At 42.4% G+C, this 25297-nt stretch overlaps 3 protein-coding genes across 4 annotated transcripts in view; all 3 read right to left on the bottom strand.

Moving 5' to 3' along the window:
* Window positions 1-22143, bottom strand: part of LOC112554948 — a 141959-nt gene extending 119816 nt beyond the window's left edge. The window contains exon 1 of the mRNA XM_025223030.1: window positions 21948-22143. The gene's annotated coding sequence lies outside the window, so the exon portion shown is untranslated. The remainder of the gene's footprint in view (window positions 1-21947) is intronic.
* Window positions 303-25297, bottom strand: part of LOC112555478 — a 46122-nt gene continuing 21127 nt past the window's right edge. Inside the window, exons 4-8 of the mRNA XM_025223912.1 lie at window positions 3718-3871; window positions 3390-3501; window positions 2537-2688; window positions 1523-2269; window positions 303-413 (exon numbers count right to left, since the gene is read on the bottom strand). Coding sequence (XP_025079697.1) covers window positions 303-413; window positions 1523-2269; window positions 2537-2688; window positions 3390-3501; window positions 3718-3750 — 1155 coding nt within the window. The 5' untranslated portion in view covers window positions 3751-3871. The remainder of the gene's footprint in view (window positions 414-1522; window positions 2270-2536; window positions 2689-3389; window positions 3502-3717; window positions 3872-25297) is intronic.
* Window positions 10472-12061, bottom strand: LOC112554941. Of its 2 annotated transcripts, none has more exons than XM_025223019.1 (3): window positions 11803-12061; window positions 11114-11484; window positions 10472-10943 (listed from the first exon to the last, which is right to left on the bottom strand). In XM_025223019.1, the coding sequence occupies exons 1-3, from the start codon at window positions 11991-11993 to the stop codon at window positions 10552-10554; spliced, it is 954 nt and encodes a 317-aa protein (XP_025078804.1). In that variant the 5' UTR covers window positions 11994-12061; the 3' UTR covers window positions 10472-10551. The 2 variants fall into 2 exon arrangements, with proteins under 2 accessions (XP_025078804.1, XP_025078805.1); XM_025223020.1 differs by having other exon boundaries at window positions 11114-11472.

The raw sequence follows: 25297 nt of genomic DNA, 5'->3' as shown, positions 1-25297 counted from the left end.
GAGAGTTCCGTTGTTTCGCTGCACAATAACTAAACATCCTGTGACCATAATTAAGTGTCAAGGCGGCCATACATATCAGTGCTGCAGGTGACAGACAGTACGACCAGGCTTCTGGCAGTGATGGTTGTCGCTGTTTTTAGCATTGAAGACCTCTTGCTTCGTGCTAATGATGCAAGGTGCGTGATGTGTGTCACTCGGGACAACACTCAGGGTAGGACTGTTTATAGGGCTACCTTGCATGCTGGTTAACGCAGAGACAGAGACTAAAATTGTTGCTCACACAAAGGAATAGACTGGCCACATTAATGAGGACCTGCTAACCGCTGCTCAAGACAGACCTCAGTCACGTGCCGCTGTGTCTGTCCAGTAGCTACTCCCAACGACGTGTAGCGGTGACCAGCATAAGCTTTCACCTGCCCATACGCCAGGGTATGAATAAAGGAAAGAAAGAAAATGAACGAATTGACACTGTTTCAGATCCAGCAGTATCTGGACAGACATCTAAGATCCACTCAAGCTTAGTCACGTGATTAGCTCGACGGGCGAAACCATTTGAAAACACGCCCACTTCGACATCGGCCTTTAAGGGTACCTCTTAATAACAGCGTCACTTAAGGATCTTTAGACCTCCATACACGTAGTCATGCCTGAAGACCTACTGGTAAGAGCACACATATATATATATCTCAATATCCATAGAAACCCAAAAAGCTTGATTAATGATCTTATCCTCGGCAGACACAATAAGGTAACAAGCGATTTTAAAGTAAAGAGACCAACAGAGCCAATGACTTCATCACGACCCATGCTGTTTTCTGGACAACAAAATACTTACCAAAAATAATATACTTTTTTTTATCATATCATACATTTCTACATCTCACCTGGCTACCAGTGTCCTGTACACGTCACGTGTCATGTGACTGTCATGTCCAGCCCCAGCCACGCGTCGCTGCCACCAGTGTCCGAGTTCCCTCAGCACGTGACTACTGACGTCCCACGGTGTCTTGGGGTCTGACAACTGATCACAGCACAGACACAGACCTGAGATGTCGGCGGGGTCTGTTCTTCCCAGACACAGACACAGGTCCTGTAATACAACCACGTGATCAAAAGAGCGTATTCTTTGACAGTTGTGGTGTTTAAGCAGCTTTTTGAAAATTATTGTATCATCTGATGTCACCAACCAGGGCTATCCCCCTTGGCGGCTTGTAAGTGTGTATGTGTATGTGTATGAGTAGCACTGTACTATTCCACCGCTACAGTGGAGCGCCTTTCCCAGCAGCGCTGACCACAGAAGGGGTCATCCAGGGCATGACGATAGATTGTCATTAAGGGAGATAATTGTTAAAGTATGAGAGAGAGAGATGTAGCCATATAAGATTACTCCACAAACTCATTCGCGCTACTTCTGAACGTAAGTCACTTACTAGTAAAAAAAAAAAAAAATGTATTTCATTGGTCTGTTAAAAAAGTGAAATGTACACAATATTTTAATTTCATGATTTAAAACAGTTTTTACTTGAGCTATGTGGGTGTCGCCGGAGATGGCCTGTTGAAGTTGACGAGCCGTGAGGTTGGGGAAAGCGATGGTCTTAGTGATGCGCAGACCGGGAGTGATGTCGGACACCAGGTGAGACAACATGGCCTCCGCCTTGTCCAGCTGTGACACGGCCTCTTTAAGCTTCTTTTTGATTTGATTATCTATTTCCTGCTGTGACATTTTCAGCTTCTGTAGGTTGTCACCAAATGCTTTCAACTCAAGTACGACCAAACCAAAATGTCGGTGAAGAAGAAGTACATCAAAGTCTCCTTGTTTCCAGTTTCGGGGCAGACATGACGGAAGACTGAGGGCGACAGGTAACTGGGCAACTGCGGCTGAGTAACAAGGTTCACTCAAGTACTGTCCGAACTTCAGCTGACTAAGTCCTACCAAAACTTCTTTGTTCTGTTTAGACATTGTCTGCAGACACATCAGAACCCGATTCATGGTGGCATCGTCTCTGGTATCACTGTCCTGAACTCCAGTAGCTTGAGGTCTGGGAGCCTGACCAGCAGCAGGTGGAGTCATCGCTTGTTTGTTGCAATGACCGGCCTTTCCAGGTGCTGGCTGAAGGACCACAATACTCTCATCAGCAATGGACTCGCTGGTCATCGGCACGCGGTTGAAGTAGACAGGAGGCAGGAAGTAGGCGTCAGAGTCGAGATCAGGGAACGCGGCCTCAACCCATTGTAACCAGAATGTCTGTGCTTGTTCTGATAATGTTAACTGCATCAAAGCCGCTTTAGTACATGAAACTGAAAGCTTGACGTATTACTATAAGTCAGTTTATTTCAACTTTTGGTTGACAAACCTTTATCATTTACTTTTGCATAAAACTATTCCAATTTACGGAGAGGAAATATTCATTACAAATTACCAATGGCATTATTGTTTACCACTTTGTATAGTTCATGTTCAAATCGCTTTTTTCCAAATTGACACTTTTGCTCATATAGTTCTTATTTAAATAAAAGTGTAAAAAAACAAACAAACCTTTTGATTGATGAGCTTGACTGCTTCGTCGATCTGAGATTGAACACCACGTATGGTGACAAACTTCCTACCGAGTACAGGTGACGAGTTGAGGTCAAAGTTTACGTCAGCGCCTGACTTTGTTCTCACCTCGTCAAGTAGACATATGCTTTCTGTAAAAATAATATATTTTTGATTGTTGTTTTTTTTTTACAAAAATCTAGCCCTCAATTGCATTTCAAACTGTAATTAGTACAGCAAACTAAGTGGTAATTATAGTTTTAATGCCATGGGCGATAGGGCATGCGATACAAAACTTTACCATTGAATAAGGTGTCATACACACAATGTAGAAGACCTCAACGACCGCGACAATTCTGAATAGCCTAATGGCAGCTATCTCTGCCCCGACAGTCATAGTCCGTCAAGGGCGCCCCCTAGTGCTTGAGTTTTTCAACATTTTCGGGAGGAAAAAGGTGCGCATGCAAAAATTTATATCCAGAACGTATATCTAAAAACATAAAAAGAATTGCCCTTTCTCTCTCTCTATCTTTTCACCCCGGGAGAGGCAGAACTGTAGCGACAACAGTAACACACACACTTTGAAGAGAGCTGGAAGGTTAGCTGGAGGGAGGATGTCAGCTTTAAGGCATTTAGATTGTAAGTGTAGGTGTTTAAATTATAGTTATTTGTTTGCAGTGAAATTCATAAAGCAGTGATGAGGGAACAGCAGTTTGCATGTTATTATTCTTGGTTTTTTATCACCTGCTATCTTCTTCGCCTTTATCTGTCTGCACTCAGTCTTAGACCGTACTTGCCGACATAAGTAGAATAAAGGCATTTGACATTTGTCTGAGGAGAAAACCAAACTCACCTGTATTCTGAAGTAGTGCAGCCTGTTCGTCGGTCACAGCGTGTAGGTAAACTTCGACTCCTGCGCCGCCTCTAGAACTTTCTCCTCCAGGGCCTCCTTTCCAGCATTCTCCCTGTAATATTTATTACAAATTTACATAGTAACATCATTGACTGAACTCCATATACACAGCTTGTCTGATAAAAATACGCATAAGTGTATATTTTACAGTATTTTTTACAAATCGTTAAATTTCTTTTTACTATTTATGCAAGTTGTAACCTCTTTGACCTTGACCCGTCTAACCCCAACAGACTCCCAGTCCTGGGTTGACTACACCTTGTCTCACCTGTTGTGAAGCAGACGGCGGGGGACCAGACATGGCTGGCAGTGGTCTCCCCTCAGCAGGACCAAGTCTATAAGAGGCAGCGACTGTCGTCTGCGGTCTGTCAGGACAGGATACAGACTGTCATGTCCTCTCTGTGCTTGATGATGGCAGACAGCTAGGATGTCAAACATGGGCGACACTAGATGTAGTGAGATATTTATTGTCCAAGGCATTCCACATTGTTAACGCCACTTGTCAAAATATATCACGTGACTAACTGTAGTAATTAATACAGTTCCCGTGTACGTACACCTATACTACAAAAGTCAATAGGTCTGTACAGCGCGACACCTAACAATACTTCTGTACGACAGGGGGACATAACTATAACTCCTGGTTTGCATGTAATAGTACTGTTTATACCTGATTATAACACAGCAGCAGGTGTTATAGCGGGACAACACAAAGGTAGATAATTGACTTACGCCTGTACAGGTGAGACGGCATCGCTCTGTCACTAATGGCGTCTACACCATTTGTACAGGTAGAACTTGATCTTACTGCCAGCCCTATTAACCCCCTTTCTGTCCGTGCTGGCTTTGTGAAGCAAATGTTTAAACAACCCGTAGTACATCCAGAGCTCTGCCACCCCGACCCTCACCCTACATACCTCCTCGTCCACCAAAGCTGGCAATACCTGAGACCTGAAATCTCACAATCTGTCAACTGTGTTCTGTCGCCTTTGTGTGTGGTGGTGGTATCCTACTATACAGGTACATGGATATAACTACAAGAAATAATATACACCTTTCTTTAAGTGAATGGACTGGGTTGTGTGTATAATATTCCGTAACTATGGCAATATCTGACTTACCTCTGTTACTCTGGTCATAAAAGAAAATGGAAAGATGGCGGATCAGGTCATTTCTACTCGATGTTTCTTCCGGGTGTCAATGAAGTCTACCGTATCGGGTTTTCCCACATCATACAACAAAACTATAAATATCTGTGGTGGTTGGGTAAATAGGCAAATCTGCTGAAATGTTGAGCTAGAAATAGAAACATTAACTGAAATATTACTAACAGCGGGTATTTTCAATATGGAATAGTGTGTGTCCTCCTTTGTGGAGGAAGTCCTGTTTTAAAAATTGTAGAAAACAGTCTGTTTCATTTTGTAAGCAGTCTTGGTCATATGTCATAAGGTCACGTGACGGGGAACGAGACTTCGTCTAAGTAAACGAAAGAGTCCTATTTAATTTGTCTTTTTAAACACAACATTCTACAAAACCTTCAACTTTTTCCATTGGAACAGACGCGAAAATAGACGAGGTTCAAGCTGATCCTACTCTTTACGAGATTCTAAGCAGTTTTATTTTGCCTTGAGTATTACTTTAATTAAGCATGTCCTTTTTTCAACAGGTGTGTCATGCTTATCTTCAAAGATGGAGTGCCGCTGAATGCGCTGAATGCGAATTATTGTTTGTACCGGCGGCACGTGACACTGGTTACGATCTTCATTTTCTCTCTGACAAAAGTCACTATGTACAGCTGACTGTGCTTTATAAACTCCTTGTATATGATTTCTTAGTATAGTTTCTTCACTTTTCGTGATGGTAGTATTCATTTTCTAGAATCTATAAGTGCCAATGCCAAGTAATTAGCATTGTATTTTTATGTTTTACAACATACAGATTTGTATAACAAGATTCAAATCCCTATAACATTCGGTAAATAATAGAGACAATGAGAGTCAATAGGTTAATTCCAGCACCTTCATTTCATCAGTTTTTCGGCGGATTGTCATAAATAACACATTGACCTGGAAGTTATTTTTTTAATTTTATCACCTTATTTAACATCACTATCTTTGAAAAAACAATTTTCTCTTGCGCTCGGAAGTTCTAGAAATTATCGCATTTTTTCAGTTTCATGCGGAACATTTCGGCCGAGAGTGTATCACGCAAATTGCTGGACCGGAAAACAATCGATAAAAATAATATTGTCTAAAAACTACAAAAATGTCTGAGATTAATTCTTTAAAGAACCAACGTACTGTGAAGAGCTGCTGAAGCCAGCAAGAACGACTGAAGAAACCATTTCGTTGTGTGTGAACACCCCATGGTAGGATGTAGAATCAATCTGTGTGCTAGTATTTATATTGGACCAGCAAGCAGGGACTACTTTATCGGCTGCTGACGCTCAAGAATACATTACTAGGTCTGTATGCGGATGTAGATAATGTTATGCCAAAAATCCGACGTATTGTAAAGATTGTATACAAGGCGCCAGGTTAGCCAATGGGTCCAATAGAGCCCCCACCCCCTACACACACACACACTTACTCATGATCTTAATGCGTTGGCCGCGCATGTGTTTGCCTAACTTTTACTTCCTTCTTATTGTATGCATGGCAAAGAGACTCTAGGAAAGCAAACTTTTCCGATTTAGTAATTTAAATTTTATGAGAAGAAACTGTTATTGATAAAGAGCTTCTTTCATCCAGTATTATCAATCATGGAAAGCAGAATGTTTGAGCAAAAAATTGTAAAGAAAGTTTTCGAAATGCAGGTGAAGTTCGAAAGATAAAAAAAGTGAGGAGAATTGGTATTTTACGCCGAAGCCAGCAACTAAGGTTCTATCACAGCAAGACAACCAGCCCTGAAAACAGATGCCACATGCAAAAAGATAAAGAGGGGGAAGGGGGGCTGTGAAAGTAGAAAGCACTGAAAAAGGTAGATGCAAAAAAGACATGGCAGGGTTATAACGTAAGTATAAAGATTCAGTGGCGATCATCCAAATTGACGAAACCACTCTACAAGATAAGATAATACTATACTTAATTTTTCCCAGAGGGCTACTAGGGACACGTGAAAGAAATACCACAACATACTGTCATGTGCGCAAAAAACTGATTCATACATTCTTGGTTTTAGGCGGCTGCATTTCTTCGCACACAGTAACATTTAGAAGTCGCATGATCGCCACAACAAATGACAGTGTCAGACATGTTTCTGTACCTACCTTTGTCTCAGTGTTTGGGGCTCAGCGGCAGCTCACAGCAGACGACGTTTGACGTCATATTCCAGGCTATTTTTATGCGGTTCGCAGGAGGGGGGAAAGGTCAAGGCCTTTTTTCGCTGACTGTAGCAACGCCTGACATCATGTCCATGCTACGTCACGCGTCGTCTGCTTGATGCCGAGTGTGCTGTTTGTTCTACCAATGGGGGTTCACTGTTCATTGCCCCTCCCAACCCTGTCCGCAGTTTAGGCATCGAAAGACTTCACGCGCTTTAGCGTGGCTTGGGTGTTGTGGGCGCTGGCCATTGGTTCCAGCCCCTGGGAGACAAGATGGCGACCCCTAGAGCGTAGTGTCCCTCTAGACATTCTTCCTAGGATTACAAAGTTATTTGCTAAGAGAGGGACTGTATTAGAGCGCGCACCCTTTTTACGGGTTCAAGTTTGAAAGGAGAAAATAGTGCTACATTAGGTCAAAGCTATAGGTGGGACGTGGAGGAAGAATTTTTTTGTTTCATACTGAGGCCACCTAGTGACCGTTGTTCTTTTGTTTTTGTACGTGCTTTTTTTACTCGTTTTCGACAGTCCTATCATCTTTGTCATCTTTATCGCCATTGTCATCTTTTTCATCTAATATTCTTCGTGTGATCTTGTCAACCTCTTCCTGGTTCTCGTCGTCACTGCTTTTCTTCTATTTCGTCACATCTTCTTCGTCGCCCTTTCCGCCCTAGCGTGGGGGGAACCTCAACTGCTCTACTTTTCGTCCTCTCTTCATTTCTTCGTTCCGTCTTCTTCGACAGTCGGTCCTACGTCGTGTAGTCAGCTGAGAAACTAAGACTGTAAACCAGCAAAGGGTCCCGGCACACATTGGACAGACAGTGTGGTTGTCGTCAGCGCGTAAAGCCAAAGAAACTAAAGGACAACAGAGTACACAGTGCTCTAGGTCTAACGTCAGGCCTGAAGGCCTCAAGGGCACGAATTCTAACAGTAATGTGCCGCAGTGTGTGCTGGTGTTTAACTGTTTGTTTTTGTTTTTTGTTTTCTTTTTTCAGTCATTGATTATTTTCTTTTACTAACATCCCTCGTTACCTTTTTTTCTGCATAGGGTAGTCTCCAGTTTTCTTGAGTGTGCGTGTGCGTGTCCGTGTAAGTGTATTTTAGAAATATTTTCTCTTTGCTGTGAAACACACCATTTAAACAAACTCCTCCTCATAAACATTCCCAGACCATGCAAAACAGACAAACCAAGGACATATGTTGGATATTAGTTCCTGGACAAACAGATTTGATCACATGCACAAGCAGAACCACCTACGCACTCACCGATCAGAGCTTTTCCAAATTCAACATTTGGCTGGGGCTGAAATAATAGCCAGCGCCGACACCATCGGACACTTTCATGTCCAAGCTTTGCTCCACAAGAAACATGCGCACAAGGATAGAAGAGGCAATGGACAGCCAACAGCCACACAAGTACGTTAGAAACAGCGCTGAGCAGACGACTGGTGACGTCAAACACAACAAACGTCAGCTGATCTTTATCTGCCCTATCCCTCTACAGCAGGATAAAAATAGCCTGCGACACTGACGCTGAGGTTCGTCTGCTACGAGCGCGTCCATCGTAAAGTGCCTGGATTACATTTCACGGGAAATTACTATAAAAATAGCAAACAAATGTCTGTTCACGACAATGTAGAGAAATAATATACTGAGACCAGCTGACAGTTAAACCGACAGTGATGTCCATTCACCTAACTGACTTAAGGGGACTGCACTCTCTTGTTCTTCGATCTGAGTCTCCTCTTGATCTGTGTTTTTGTTGTGTATTTACACTCATTTGTGTTGCTCTGTCTTTGACTGCACCATACCGTGTCCACCTACACACAACTTACTATCAACTGCCTCCTTCTTATATCCCGCCATAATGATTTCTTCATACAGTTCGCAGGTGAGAAGGTCACACAGTTGATGCAGTGTGCTTTATCGTGTAGACACATATTATTTGTGTACAGACCTAGTGATTGTATATATATATATAATAGAGCTAGTGGTCACACATACCTTGCTGGGTGTAGTGCATGCTCGGGATTACTTACATACCAAAGATGTCATACACAGGAATGTGAAGGGTAGCCATGTTTTATCACCAGGTAGCCTACAGGTGTGTCTCACTGACTCCACAACTCTCTTCCTTCTGATCGTTGTAAGGCAGCAAGGGCAAATTATTTGGTTATTTGTTTGGTTATCGCTTTGTTATTTTATTATTAGTTAAATGTTGACTACCGTTCTCTTCACATCGTTGTTGTCAGCTTTTCTTTTTCGATGAAAGACACTGCTCGTTAGGGATTACCTTCTGTTGCCTGCTTCCTGAGTGAGCGGTGTTATCTTCATCGGTAGCAGCGCCTCTTTCTTTAGGTTTAGTACTCGGTCTGTAATCTTACTTCTTGTGATGTGAACTATCGAAAACAAACACGTGTCTTTGTTTGCTGGATGAGGTCTACTTTGCTTTTACATGTTATTGGCTGCCTTCTCTCACTGTCGGCCCTCTATTTCTTGGGATTCTGTAGTTTTCTGAGAAGATATAGTCAATGTAGGTTCGCCAGTGATACTTTCGAGATTTTTTTCTCTTTTTTAACCCTTTTTGTTAAAAAAACAGAAAATCTACAACACAAGAATAACCACCACCACAGCCAGTTCACCGCTCTAGCAAAGTGACCCCAAGACACAGTACAGCTGCAGTCAAACATACAATGAAATGTCTAGTCCCAAGTTACACATGTGTTGACTCCATCAAAACACATCGGGAAAAGGTTTTCTTTAGTCAAATAGATCATCGACACACAGAGGTACAGACGCGTTTTATCATCGCCCTCATCATCGCTTTCCTGACAGACGACATGACGTCACTGAGGGCTAACATCAGGTCAGCAATGGCTGATTGTGAGAGTTCGTGTCATGACATGTCACGGTCAGGTTATAGTGTGTGTTGTGACAAGATGTTGGCAAACTGTAACAGTGTCATGTGATCGTGGCGTAGGTATTGTATCCTGTCACTGCTATTTATTGGTTTATTTGCTATCTGCTGTATATTTATATTGTCAGCCTGTTGAAACAGTGGTCACGTGGTGCCTGTGGGTGACATGACTGTTAAAACTATTTTAACCACTTAACAACAGTCTGTACCTGTTTTAAACCAACAACAAAAATCTTTATTGAAACACTCATTGTGAAACTTGTGGGCGACATTTATAAACGATTTGAAACAACATTTGTACATCGTGTGAATGTGTTTGTGCCAAACAGTTAAACTTGTAACATGTGTTGTATAAGTGAGCCGCTAGTGTTTGTTGTGTTTACATCAATAAATCTCTGAACTCAATGAAGCGGGTTTTGATGGACCACTCGTGTCTGTATTTAGTCTCAGAGTTCTGTCCCCTTTGTTTACCACTGGCAGTAAACAATATCCGACTGAACACTTTAGTGCACGACACTGACATTACAGTCTGATGAGGCCCTTTGACAGCACGTGTACAACCTCTTATACACACAGTGACACAGATATCACACTGGTAGATTGACACACGGATATGCTGACACACTAACACACACACCTTTGAAACAGAAAAACTTGTTGACGCTTGTTGTTTTGTAAACATAGACACGGACTTTGTGATGTAAAAATCTGTAATGACGTCATATCTATTACATCATAAGGTGATGACGTGGTGATAGACTGAGAGTAGAAGAGGACAAACACTTATTGGTGTAAGAGACTGACACACGACTACAGCAGGTGAGAGGTGTGTCAGTGTCAGTGTCAGTGTCAGTAAACTTCTAGCGCTAGTCGTCAGGGGAGACAATCACAAGTTGTGACGTACAGCGGGAAATGAAGTCAAGTCGGGGAGAAGTAAGTTTGTACAGTGTTAAATACTTAGATTTAAATAAATCGTAATCAGGGTTCTCCAGACAGACGACGACTTTTCTCTCCAGACCACGAACACGATGTCCACGCGCAACCCACACCACGTCACTGCGGGCCGTGACCACGTCCTCGATGTCATCATCCGTCATCACCCGCACTGGGATACCCGCTTCTTGCAGTCCTGTAACCACACCCGACTGATTACTATCTTTATCCCAGTACAACACCAGCACGTCTCTCCACTGTAGACAGGGTGGTGTTGTGCCGACACTGGTAGAGGTCAATGTTGTAGATGTTGTTGTGCTTCTCCCTGTCAACATGGATATAAACAATAACATCGTGACGTCATCACGTAAACTGAAAGACACACGTCACTAACACAGTCTTATTTACAAGACAGTATCTCACCCGTTCATCATTTATCACATAGGTAAGTGTTTAACTGTAAACAACGTTACACTACACAATACACACACCTACCTGTAACACCAACACGGAGACTGTGTAGGAAGCTGGCCACAAAAAAACCGCACTTGACACATTCACCTGGTCTGCGACCTGAGTGACACTGACCTCGGTGATACAGTCGTGTTACTGGCGGGCCGTCTGTGTGGTCGGGCACACCTCGCTCACTGTACGGCAGTACATCACGGTGTGTAGTGATCCTCGCGTCCTGCTCGACTTCCCTGACGACGGCCGGAGGAGAGCGGAGGGGTCTGGTTAAATATTCCACTTGCCAGCCTGCGGGTGCGTGTCCATGGAAACAACTTGCCGCCCACAGATGGAGAAGAGGAACTCGTGTCAGCAGCAACTCACACAAAGTCTGGAAGTTGTTGATTCTGTAACCAAGACTGTAACATAGGATGTAGCTACACGCGTTACACTCTGTACTATTATCTAATGTGTGATTCTGTTTGTGTATCATGTGTAATATTGTTACCAATGATGTCATCAAGTAAATGATGTCACAATAATGACACGTGTTGCAACACAATCTGTGTAACAGCCGATGCTACAAAACAAATCTATGTTGACAACACAACACCTCCATCAGGTGTCACAACTGTTGAGGAAACATCACCTGTTAAGCACCAAATAGTTGTAATCCAGTAAATGCAGACAGCATCTACCTGTGTGTCTATCATCACATCACACGCTGTACAACTCACCTGTACTTACTCCCTACTTCATCAGCGATGACGTACAACGACCCTCCACTCGCCGCCTGTGACAAGTCGTTGACGGCCTTCTTCACGTTTTCATCGTGATCAAGGTCATACTGCAGGAGATGAGGCTGACCGAGTGATACACCTGCTGACTGTTGTGTCTTTACTGTCTGCTTCAACAGGTGATACAACATGGTGCACGCTGCACGACTCTCCCACCACGTACTGACAACGTAGACGTGGTGACCACATCGCAGCCACTCTATGGCCATCAGCAGCAGCACCACAGTTTTACCTGTACCGGGCGGTCCGGTGACAAAGAGTGTGGGAGGCGCCGTGTGTAGCAGGTGAACTTGCTCCGGGAAGAGTGTTATTACAGCAGTGTAGCACTCTCCTGTCCACCACACGGCCTCACCCAGGGTCTTGACACTCACACGTGGAGGACATGTGCATGGCACAGTCACTGTTGTCGCCGGACCACAGAACCTACAACAAACAAATGTTGGATACTTGACCTCATCTTACTATTCAAATGACGAACGGAACGTATATATTAAGAAATTTACATTATTTACTACAAGTGGTTTGATACATTTAGTGATAATGTTTTTTGTCTTGACGTACTAACGTACTTCTATTATAAGAAAGAAAACCAAAAATTTGAAGTAGTTTCTAAGTTTTGTTTCTCTCTCTGTGTCACTAACGGTCTACTGTCTACTAAGAGTTGTATATGTCGCGAATGCTTCTAACTTTATTCTCTTCACCAATAAATACTGTCACCTCCGCAATCTAACGGCAACCGGCAAAAAATAGTTATTGTTAACTTTGTGAAAATAGTTTAACTGAGTGAATGAACAAAGTAACCTCACTTTACTGTTTCAAATTGTAAAGAATCCTCATAAAATATTTCCAGTAAAACCTCGATTTCACGTTTCTCAAGGGACCGCCATAATAAACGTGACATAGAGGAAACACTTTATTTGCTTCAGGTGACATCCAGACATGGAGAAAGTATGACATACACCGCATGTCACAATCCTGTCTAAACACATTACGATGTCAAAGTCCAACAGGTGAGCAGCAAGGTTGTGACCGTGTGTACATAAGACTTTATGTCCCCGTGGAGAGGAACTCATCCAAGGTGACGTGTCCTGTGAGTTGTGCTCGTATTTACAACATCACGTGTTCCGCACGTTGCACGTGTCCCAACATGTCGCTGCCCCCAGGGGCCTGAAGGCAAACGTCCCTCACGTGTCCAGCGCTGTGAGGGCTTCGGACACTTGCTGGTGGTGGACCAGTTGATTCTCAATAGTCGTCGTCGTCACTTCCGGCGTCGCCATCATCTCCATCTCCACTGTGTGTCACAGACGCAGCTTCCTCGCATATTTTGTCAAGAGAAATTTCACCCTAAGCAAAGAGCTACGTGACCAGGATTTGCACTACCTGTGAGAGATAGATGGTCGACGCCAAGGCTGACAAAAGTCGTCGTTCTCAAGAAAGGAGAACGCCAGCTGGGTTCGTCCGCACCCCAAAGTACCGGAGAACTGTGCATAAAGGTTGTCGTCGCTCTCTGAAGAGGTTTGCAGATCGGGCGGGAAGGACGACGGACTGGAGGAGCAACACTTTTGAGGGAAAGTCATCAGAGTGCCGTGACTGTCGGCTGGAGTATTGGTCTCCACCAACTCACCATCGTGGGCACACAACAAAACAAGAACAGTTTTAACATCAGAGCTGAGTTGTAAGACTGGACGCAGGATGAAAGTGGCTTCATATACAGAATAAACAGAAGTGGGCCGACTACTGAGTCTTGGGGGACGCCTCAAGAAAGTGGAGCAGGGCGAGATGTTTGACCATCAACAAACACAATCTGCATCCTATCAGGGAGGTAGGAGTTGAACCCCGCTAGTGCAGGTCCAGATATCCCGTATAGGGTGTGTAGTCTATGAAGGAACAGAGAGTTGTCCATAGTGTCAGAGGCTGGTTGAAATTCGGTCAGAGAGTGTCCCGGGGGAATATATCACTGGAGATGCTGTCAGGCTCTGATATCGACTCGAAGGATGATCGAATGTCCTAAATCTTGTTAGCAAAATAATTTCAAAACACTTGTGGCAACTGTGAAGCAGGATAGTGGGTGGGCAGCGGCATCGCTTTGCTATTTCTCGTCATTCGATTTTAGAAGTCGAAAAGTGTCTTGGGGTAAGTGCAATTAATTATTTTAGCCTGGAGATATGATGTTTTAATCTTGTTGATACATTTTCCAAGGTTTCGCTTCGCATGCCAAGACGTGTTTCCATGCCAATTGTCTTTACTTTTGGGTTTATTACCAACCTCGGTAATTATATCTACCTTTTCTGGAAGCAAAAACACTTACCTTTAGTTGCCATGGTTATAGGGCTGTTAACCACAAACAACAAAACGCGTGCGGCTACATACAGGTCTCATACGCGGTCAAACCAGTTTCCCATGCAAGCCAGGCACTGTAAGACGGACTGAGGATCTGCTCGTCTGACAGAATCTTTCCATCCATTTATAGTGTCGTGAAATTCTCGGGTAGAGCACGTGGAGATGGTCAGAGGTTGTGATTTCCGTCGCCTCGGCTGATCACACTCTCGATACCTCTACCACTCGCGTCGACATTTACCGCGTGCTCTCACACTAAATTGTTTTTACACTTTTAATTAACTAGCTGAGCCCACAGCATGCTTAACCCAAATAAACCACACACCGTAATTTAGTATATTAAAGACATACATTAATCATCGAGAAGATTATACAAATTACCAAATGATTTAGGAATAACAAAAGAACATGCAAATATGCAAATGAACTAATTCCCTATCTCGGCTAGTTATCGTGTCCCGTTAACACTAATTATTCTCCTTACTACTAATCCAGATTTCTAGTTAGTCAATTAATCTATTCTTAACTACCATACTCACAACGCTGTACATTCACTCACTATTTACAATACACATACACACACCACTTAACTTGACCCAAGCGCCATTGCTGTGTGAGTGTTAGTCTCTGATGGACACACACAACTGTCACTTGAGATTTCGTACAATGGTTCTTACTGTATGGAGAGCCCTCTCGACGCGCCGCAGAAGAAATGATGTTCGATGACTTGGGTCTTCTGTTGTCCGGCACCGCGACGAGAGATGTACGATGGAGAGGATTGGGACGAATTCTCACACGAATCGCCCCTGAAGAGTGTGCACATTGGTTCCGTCACCATCAGGCCTGAAGTTTCTCCAAGTAGAAATCAGCACCGACTCTTGTGACCAGAGCAACTTTTCCACTACGCTACCAGGAGTTAGTCATGGATTCGGAGAGACAAAAGTCACTCTCCCTTTGTGCTCAAGTTTGTTGAGCGGACTTTCACCTTCTTGGTCTGTGTCCCTGTTCCAATGTCTTCTGTCTGACTGGTGATAGCTGACACACGAGGTAGCGAGGACTTGAGTTGCGACGTCCTCTTCGATTCTTAGTCTCAAAGGATCCCTAGCGACAAGCTTCGAACTTGTGTCTAAACCCAATATTAAACGCTGGCTTGTGGCCGTACATGCACGCGATTGGTCAGTCGTACCATATGACCGGCCACTACAACTAATCACGCAACACAGCTAGATTTTCCTAGTTGTTCACAAGCTAACGTTACAAGTCATAAAAAGCTTGATTAATGATCTTATCCTCGGCAGACACAATGAGGCAACAAGTGATTTTAAAGTAAAGAGACCAACAGAGCCAATGACTTCATCACGACCCATGCTGTTTTCTGGACAACAAAATACTTACACACCAAAAATAGTAATTTTTTTTTATTCATACATTCCTACAACTCACCTGGCTACCAGTGTCTTGTACACGTCACGTGTCATGTGACTGTCAGGTCCAGCCCCAGACACACGTCGCTGCCACCAGTGTCCGAGTTCCCTCAGCACGTGACTACTGACGTCACACGGTGTCTTGGGGTCAGACAACTGATCACAGCACAGACACAGACCTGGGATGTCGGCGGGGTCTGTTGTTCCCAGACACAGACACAGGTCCTGTAACACAATCACGTGATCAAAAGAGCGTATTCTTTGACAGCTGTGGTGTTTAAACTAATCAGCTTTTTGAAAATTATAGTATCATCTGATATCACCAGCCAGGGCTATCCCCCTTGGGGCTTGTAAGTGTGCATGTGTATGTGTATGAGTAGCAGTGAGCACGAGTTAAGGAGGAACGTGTAATGGAACAGACTGTTCACCGAAGACCAGGATTATGTGTGAACTTTATTGCTGCAATCTCGTATAAGCCAGCGTGGACGAAGGACATTGTGTCGAAACTGAGAGTGAAAGATCCCTGCATCAACAAGGTACTGGTTGCAATAACTTAAGTTTGTAACAGTTTTCCAGAAGAGTAATTTGATATGCTTTGCGGATATTTTTAAAATCATTAATTCATCAAATTACAAAATTACATTTTACAGGGTTCAATTTGGACATCAGTTAAGGACTAAGCGTTTAAATAAAGCGGCTTCACCCTGTCAGTAAACACGGACAAGCGAAGGAGACCGGGCGCTCCTCCCTCACTAACCCTTTTTTGCTTTGTGCTAAAGATTACCACAGAAAGTTAAAGTGTTGTCCCCATTGCCGAGGTGCCTAACAAGCACCAGCTCCCTTGCATGACAAGGGAGATAATTGTTAAAGTATGTGAGAGAGAGAGATGAGGCCATATAAGATTACTCCACAAACTCATTCGGGCTACTTCTGAACGTAAGTCGCTTACGAGTAAAAAAAAAACTGTATTTAATTGGTTTGTAAAGAAGTCAAATGTACACAATATTTTAATTTTATGAAGTGAAACAGTTTTTACTTGAGCTATGTGGGTGTCGCCGGAGATGGCCTGTTGAAGCTGACGAGCCGTGAGGTTGGGGAAAGCGATGGTCTTAGTGATGCGCAGACCGGGAGCGATGTCGGACACCAGGTGAGACAACATGGCCTCCGCTTTGTTCAGCTGTGATACGACGTCTTTCAGTTTTTTTCTGATCTTGATTATATCCTCCTGTGACATTTTATGGTCGTTTGTGATGTCACCCAAAGACATCACATTGCAGACGACAAGACCGTAATGTCGGTGAATAAGAAGCACATCGAAGTTTCCCTGTTTCCAGTTCTGTGGCAAGTCAGGAGGCAGGCTGGAGACTCGGGGTAACTGGGCAGCCGCCATAGTAAAACCAGGTTCAGTCAGATATTGTCCGAAGCGGAGTCGTGTGATTCCAACTAACACTTCTCCTGTCTTTTCTGACCAGTTTTGAAGAAAGAATAGAACTTGCCTCATGGCCGCATCATATCTCAAGTCACTGTCCTGAACAGCAGCAGGTGGAGAAATGGAAGCCACAGCAGTCATTACACGTCGAAGCTTTTCTTTAAGAAAATTCAACATACCTGTGTTTTCTAATGCTGGCAATTTAACCTGAAAATCCTGACCAGCAACTGTCTCTTTGCAAAGTGACGGTAGTACCTGTACATTCTGACCAGCAACTGTCTCTGTGGTCATCGGCACGCGGTTGAAGTAGACAGGAGGCAGGAAGTAGGCGCGAGACTCGAGGTCAGGGTACGCGGCCTCAACCCACTGGAGCCAGAATGTCTGAACTTCTTCTGCGAGTGTTGCCTGTACGAAGAGGACCTCAGTTTGTCTGACTGCAATAACTTGCTTTTATTTTACTTTTGCATTTTGTTACTTACTCAACAATAGCAAAAATGTTTTTTTTTTTAAATTTCTTAGCGTTTTGAGGATGGTGTTACTTTTTTCTGACAACTCGTGTTCACTGAAGAATAATCTTTGACAAATTCTCTTAGTTTTTGCGTTATTTTCGCTGTTCATCACTCGCATTGTTATTTACTATATTTATTGTTATTCACTACAACAGCTCGTCATTAGTTATTATTTTTGATTATCAGTTGTTATCATTCATTGTTACTGCTAGTCACTCTTGCTGCCTGCTGTTGATTGCAGCCTCTACTGTTTAGTGTTGATAGCTGTTTGTAACTCTCTGATTATATTGTAGTCACTACTGCACTAACCTGACTACCAGTCATCTGCCTGATGAGCCTGACGACCTCCTCGATCTGAGATGGGACACCGCGGATGATGACAATCTTCATACCTGGTACAGGTGACGGCTTGGGGTCAAAGTGTACATCAGCGCCTGTCTTCTTCTTGACCTCCTCCAGTGGAAGCGCATTCACTGTAAACAAGATTATTTGTCATCACTGTTCTGTCGGGACATCTTGACCTAGAATTGTTTACTTGTGAGTTACTAATTTTCTGACCACATTTAATTTGAACCTCAAGACACATCTTTTGAGAACGATTTCACTGTGACCCTGTCCTGATCCTGCTGTATGAGTGTGTGTGTGAGAGTGAATGTTGTACAAGTGTGTGTGTGTCTGTCATAGGGAAGATGTGTGCGTGGCTGTTGGTTATTATGTTTACCAAATCACTTCTGTAAGCAGTCTGTGCATGTTGTTGCAAAAGTACGATTTACATGCTCAGTATAATTATGTCTTGTTATCTCAATAATTAGACGCATCGTTATGATAATGAATTATCTCAGTTATCTCCACTCTCTGATATTTGCTGTTGAGGTGGTGAGAGGACGAACTGTCTTACAAACGAGGAGAGGACTTATCGTCTCGTGCAAGACCTACTCACATCGTTACAGACAGACACGTGTGACGGACCTTAAGCTCCGTGTTTATCCACGTGCTGCACTAGCGACCGTTACAAGTATTGGGACGAATAAATAAATAAAACTTTGCAATGAGCTCCACATGTCTACATTGTATTATCTTCTTAACTTGTTTTGTGTCCTCGTCATTTACTTTTCTGCGTCCTTCTGTTGTTACTACAGATAGAATGTACCTGTATCCATAAGTAGCGCAGCCTGTTCATCGGTCACGGCGTGTAGGTGAACTATGACCCGGCCACCGCCTCTAGAACCTTCTTGTCCACCTCCACCATTCCGGGGCTTTCCCTGTGATGGTGGTTACACAGTTACAGGTGAACATCAGAGAATGAACACCGTACACACAGCTTGTCAGGGTAGAAGGTACACAAGAAGACATGACAGAATTTTTTTATAATTCATCTTTGACATAGATACTTATGATGAGGATGATGATTGATGATGATTTTTTTATTATTGTTATCTCTTCAGGAACATTTAAAGAAAGTCACGTGAAGGACTTAAGCTGAATACTGTGCGTAAAATTAACGATGATTGATTTCACTAACATTCTCAATGACAACCATGACATCACTGCCCTAGTGTGTGACAGGCCACATACTGACTTGTAAACTTGATTAAAGAACATTTGTAACTTTGGTACAACGATTGACCTCCTTGACCTCTCTCCGCCTCACCCTTCCCCTAATATCAGGTGTCTCCACCTTGTCTCACCTGTTGTGGAGCAGACGGTTGTTTATCAGACATGGTTGACAGTGCTCTCCTCTGTGCAGGACCAAGTGTCTCAGAGGAATCGTCTGTCGTCTGCGCTTTCCCCTGGACGGGAAATAGACTGGTGTGTTCACTCAATGTGAGAATCTGGCTGCTACACATGATAAAACATGTGGGCGACAATAAATTTATTTATATATTAAGTATGCAAGATTATACTCGGTGTATAGAGAGCTTATGTCGCTTTATACATTGAGTACATCACCTGTATAGGTACAGAAACACAGCACGTGTTAATGTGTGTACGTGATAGGCACGTAGCTGTTACCATAGTTACTGTTTGACCGCAAACAGGTCAGAGCCAAGTCTCTAACAAACAGTTGTTGTCAAAGTGAGTCTGTGACTTGATAATCGACAACTGCTGATGACGACGATGATTCTAAGGACAGAAATCGTGGTCCGCGATGTTAATAATCAGAGTTGTGTGTCCACTGGTGTCATTGTTGTGCTACTAACATGATGGCTACGATACTTACTATACAACCGTAATGACAGTTATCTGCCTTTGTCTGGTGTTATTTAACATGGTGATCTCAGTACTGACTATACATTCGTAATTAATGTCAGTTACCTAGATTGTCTGATGTTATTTATGTATTACTATCGTGATGATCACATGTTGCTGTGTAAAGTCCATAGTGACGCAGTACAGCAAACTAACCTCTGTGGTCTGACCACCCGTTAGTCCCACCCACAGAGCCATAGCGACAACCTGCTTGTTCATTTGTATTGTTCCAGGGAAGACTACAACACAAAGGTATTTGTGCAAACTGACTTATACAGTCATGCACATTTATCAATTTAAAGCAGGGATGCACAACCTACGGCCCGCGGGCCATATCCGGCCCGCGAAACTTCTGCACACAGTGCAGGAAATCGGCATGTTAGTAATAAAAGAAGACCTTAAAAAAACGAAAAAAAAAGGAAGAAGAAGTATTTATCCCTACGTAGGGGCGTCTTTCAATCTTTTTTTCGATGGACGAACATTTCGATTCAGTGCTCCGACTTGGTGTCTCTACGATGAGGCCGGACATTCAGAAGTTGGTTTCGGGAAAACAACTTCAAATATCCCACTAATTAGTACATATTTAATGGTAAGTACAACTTTTTTCTAATGAAAATGTTATCTGCTATATTTTTTTTCCTTTTTGTATTTTTGCGGTGAAGTGGCCCGCGACACGGCTGTCCGAAATGGATATGGCCCTCAGGCCGAAAAAGGTTGGGCATCACTGATTTAAACCATTAGTTAAACATACATATTAATTCTATTCTGTCCCACTAGCAAGCTCCCAGCATCTTGCCTCACTCAGACAACCGTCCACATTTATAAAACACAGACAAAGTGTTCAAGTTTATGATGGCACTTTCCCCCTTGCAACTGATGTGATAGAAGGAATAAACATGTAACGATTATCAAATTTTTGTAGAAAATCGCTTTTGATCATAACACATACACGTAGCCTTCAGAGCCTGATAAAGAAAAAGGAGAAAATATATTTGTATTTGCATGGGAGCTATTTCTGATACATCCAACAACAATCGTTTATGGAAAGTAGAGCTAGACGACCTTCAGTAAAAATATTAAAATTATAAAACTAAATATGGAGTTTACAGTTTTCTTATCGCAATGTGAGACTTGGGTTGTGCAATTTTTATTGTTTTTCTTAATTTTTGGTTGTATACATTGTACTGAAATATATAAAAATGTCTTTTTGAGGGAGTGGAGACACCCTGCCCCTTATTGCCCCTCACCCCGGTTCCTACTCACTGCAGTGTGAAGACACTGTGACAGTGTGAGTTCTAAATGAACGGGAAAGTCACTACGTTCTCCACCCCGGGTCTCAGAAGCTACCCTGGGGTCGCCGTGTGTCTGTTCTATTATTAGCTTGGCTAATGGCGGCTGAGCAGATGACGTGTAGGAGATGACGAGCTAGACAGTCAGCTGACAGTCAACAGCCATAGTGACATGACAAAATGGAATTGTACAGTCATATTATACCAGTGAAATGCCTTATGGTATAGGAGAGATATCAATGACTGCCCGGTCCTAAATTAACCGCAGATCAAAATTCTCATTGCTTAAGAGACATGTTAAACCGATAACAACAGTTTTTTTCTGTAAACATAAATAATATATCTTCTGATTACCAGAAATATTTGTAAATAAAAAGACTAAACAGAATAACATTGTCTAATGAAAAGTTATTAAGCAAGGATATGCAAGAGACGTGAAACACAAGTGACAATAACTGTGACAGGTGAGCTGGAACATGTGGAGAATATAAATGTACAGGTGTGTGTGTGATTGATTAGGTACAAATGCGAGAGACTGTGTGGATACATTTTTGTACATTTCGATACTGTTCACACTGCTCATTATTGTTCATACTGATTACATTGGCTATTATTAATCATACTGTCTCTTACTGCTCACACCGTTAATGACTGAAGACACAAACACTTACAGTCTGTCGTCACTTGAGGTCCGCTAGTCTGTGGTGTCGCTGTATTCAAGTAGTTCATGTGTTCACTGCATTCCACTTACATTGGTGTGACTACACGAAATAACAATTACTTATCTTTCTTTTAAGTAAAACAAGTAGAAGGTAAAAGCCTATATTTTTGAGAGTATGTGACTTACCCCTCATCAACTTGATCATAAAGAGGATGTCAAGATGGCGGAATCATGACACGTCGGCGGCGAACAACCGTTTGCTGTCAAAGTCTATGTTATCGGGTTTTTCCAAAGCATTGACATGATTTTAATGGAGATTTGTCAGAATAATTTATGTACAGATAATTACGCATGTCTTGTTATGTTTTTTATAGAAATTACAAGACATTAAATGTTTTATTAATGACAACAGACTAGGTTCAGTATGTTAAGTATGTTTGTCATCATTCATGCGGCGTCTCTCATAGAACAGGACACAGACTAGCAACACAGGCTTAGGCCTGAATTTGTGGTTTGAAACATCTCATGTTTCTTTTTATTCTCAAATTCTCTACACACATATATATACACGCTGTCCATGCAGCATGTGTGAATATAAGTACCCTCTTGCACATACACTCCTCATACACATTATCCTAAATATCAACACCATATATGGAGAATCCTTACATTATAAAGAAGAAAACCTCCTCACAGTCTTGCTTAAGGGGACCGAAGCAAGGGGACCCAACCTGCTCCCCTATCTTGCAAGCTGGGATCCTCCTAGTAGTCTTACCAAGGAGCACACACAGTTCTGGCAGTTCTAACAAACGGGATAAACCTACAAAACACTTGACATATCAAATCTGACAGTATCAGCAGGATAAACCTACGGAATGTATCATTTGTAATTATTTTTTTTTAAGTCAGCTGATAGCTCTAGAAAAAGCCTTCTTTTCTATCTAGACAGATACACACTCAGAGCCACATGCATAACAAGAGGTCAGGACGGATGCTCTAGTGTAAGTCACATGAGTGCTTGTGACAAACACCACTAAAAGCACTTGACAAGAACACATTTCTCATTAAATAAGAGACTTTGTTTTGGGAAAATCCGATAACATAGACCGCCATGATTCCGCCATTTCGTCATTCAACCGTGTTCTCAGATTAACAAATGTTTTACAGATGATCCTGAAGTCTATGTTACTGACGGCATTTCTTGGGCTTTCTTGTGCATCAGCCATAGGTCCTGCTTCAGTCTTCATGAGTGTACATGCGACCTGTATTTCACTCTTTATGGCAGACATATCTTTGTGTTTTCCAAGGATTATGATTATATTTATTGTCTTTAGGTGAAAGTACTTTTGCACTCACTATTAACTTCCAGTGAAGCTTAAGAACTCAGCTTCATCAACTCTAGTGTTTCTAGTGATATAAGAAGACCCACTGAAGTCTGTTGTAATCTCAGACCTGAAAATGACAACTGATAAATTATAAATTCAGTTCTCATGCAAATTAAAAGTAAACATTTAAAAGCAAGGGAGATTAAGAGCGACTAAGTAAGAATCTATACATATTTTATAAAAGCCACAGCAGTAAAAAGTTTCTTCTTTCACCTCAACAAAGAAAACAGCTAAGTAATTGTAGACAATCTATTTTCTACTTCTATTAATGTTGGGGTAAGGTTTTTATTAGAATGGTTAAAGTAGGGACAAAACATCGTGGGCGGGCCAAGCTGGCACATGTCCCCTGACTGTCCTATTCAGCACCAGTGTCCAGTCGACGGCGGCCAAACACCTAACGGCTGCGATTGACGTCCGGCCAGGGGAGATAAATAGTCCAGTTAATAATTAGCCACGAGGCGCTCAACCCCCCCCCCCTTTGTAATGTTTCTAGACCTTTTGTACATCTCCAAGGTGACCGGAAGGAAGAAACGAAGCAAGTAGGGTGCCAGGGGTAGAAACGTCACTTTTCCGGGTGGCGAGGTAGTGAGCGGCCGACGGAGAGTCCTCTTGAAGACGTTAATGGTCCGCGGGACTTGGAATTATTAGTGAATCGTGAACTTTAACTGATGAACTTGTGAACAATGGAATTATTAGTGAATTGCGAACTTAATGTGACAAACTTGTGAACAGTGGAATTATTAGTGAATTGCGAAATCCTCTTTTACTGATAGCCATCATCTGCACTACTTTAGAAATGCCAACATTAGAAGTGCTTTAATCAGATTTAGAGTATGTGCCTCTATGTGAACAGTGGAATTATTAGTGAATTGCGAACTTAATGTGACGAACTTGTGAACAGTGGAATTATTAAGGAAGTGTGAACTTTAACTGGTGAGATTGTGAACATTGGAATTATCACCCTGATGAACAGTAATGAGAAGAAGCGCCAGAAAGCTAAGTTGTAAGATTATGTCTGAATAATACTTGTAACTATTCTTGTATTTATATATATATATGCACTCTTTGTTTGATTATATGCTTTTAACTCATACTAAAGTATCTGTCTTGAATGAATGTGTTGTAATTAGGTGTGTGGCTGAATGCTAGATGAATGCATGAATGCAAAAGTTATCCATTGCGTGCAAGGCCCACACTCAGTTCATTACAGTAATGACAATTATAACTCCGCCTGGAAACCCTCCGGGTAACTTGCATGTCCTATGATGAAGCCCGGATGAAGGAGGAGGGTTGGGCGTGGGGCTGCAACCCCACCCTGTAAAACAACCCCTGAAACAGAAACCACAAATACAACACAAGCAGCGTGGTGTAGTTCAATTAATTCAAGGTTGAGACAGAAGTAACCCAAGAACAGAACTGAGACCATCTCGAGGAAACAAAAATGGTGATAATCAAGGCAATGAAGGTCTAAGACTGAAATAATTAAGTTATACTGAGATAGTCGTCGACTTGAGACTGACACATTCTCAGGGACTAAGACTTCAATAAAGGCAGACAATAAACAGGAAATCGAGTTTACCTGATCCGTACATCTCAGTGTCCAGTATGTCGTTTTTGTGTCAAACTAAGCCGGCAATAGGTCCTTGCCATCGACATGACCAGATAAAATCATGGATAGAGATGACGATCCTATGATTCTGAACACGAAAACCAAATCAGAGACCGGTACAAATATCACGTGACCAAATATACTTTGCGATGATATTCTTAAAAGAGTGCCTTTGATATTTAAAACTAGTGACAAAGTGTAAAATAAAAGTTCTTTTCTGTTAATGTAAGTATAAAGGCCATTAAACACTAAAATGCTATATGTATGGGAGGGGTTCAGTCTTTTAGTTTTCGGAAAACACTTAAGATGGAGAAAAAATTCGCCTTGTGCCTTCCTTGCATGCTGCCATGATCAAGTTCATCGTTGTCGCAGACACGCAAATAGCAGCTCACCTGCGTGACTCCAGACGGTAAATGTGCGTGACACGAGATTAATTTCTCTCTCAGCCTAATGAGGTCCTGGCTTCTTAAAAAGTAAACTTTTTGGCGAGAAAAAGCGACGCCCTGTTTGCTGAAGTCCTATTGTTTCAACACCTGAACAAA

The sequence above is a fragment of the Pomacea canaliculata genome, linkage group LG14 (assembly GCF_003073045.1).
Source record: "Pomacea canaliculata isolate SZHN2017 linkage group LG14, ASM307304v1, whole genome shotgun sequence".
Lineage (NCBI taxonomy): Eukaryota > Metazoa > Mollusca > Gastropoda > Architaenioglossa > Ampullariidae > Pomacea > Pomacea canaliculata.
The sequence above is the reverse complement of the archived record's forward strand: the minus strand, read 5'-3'. Positions and strand labels throughout refer to the sequence as shown.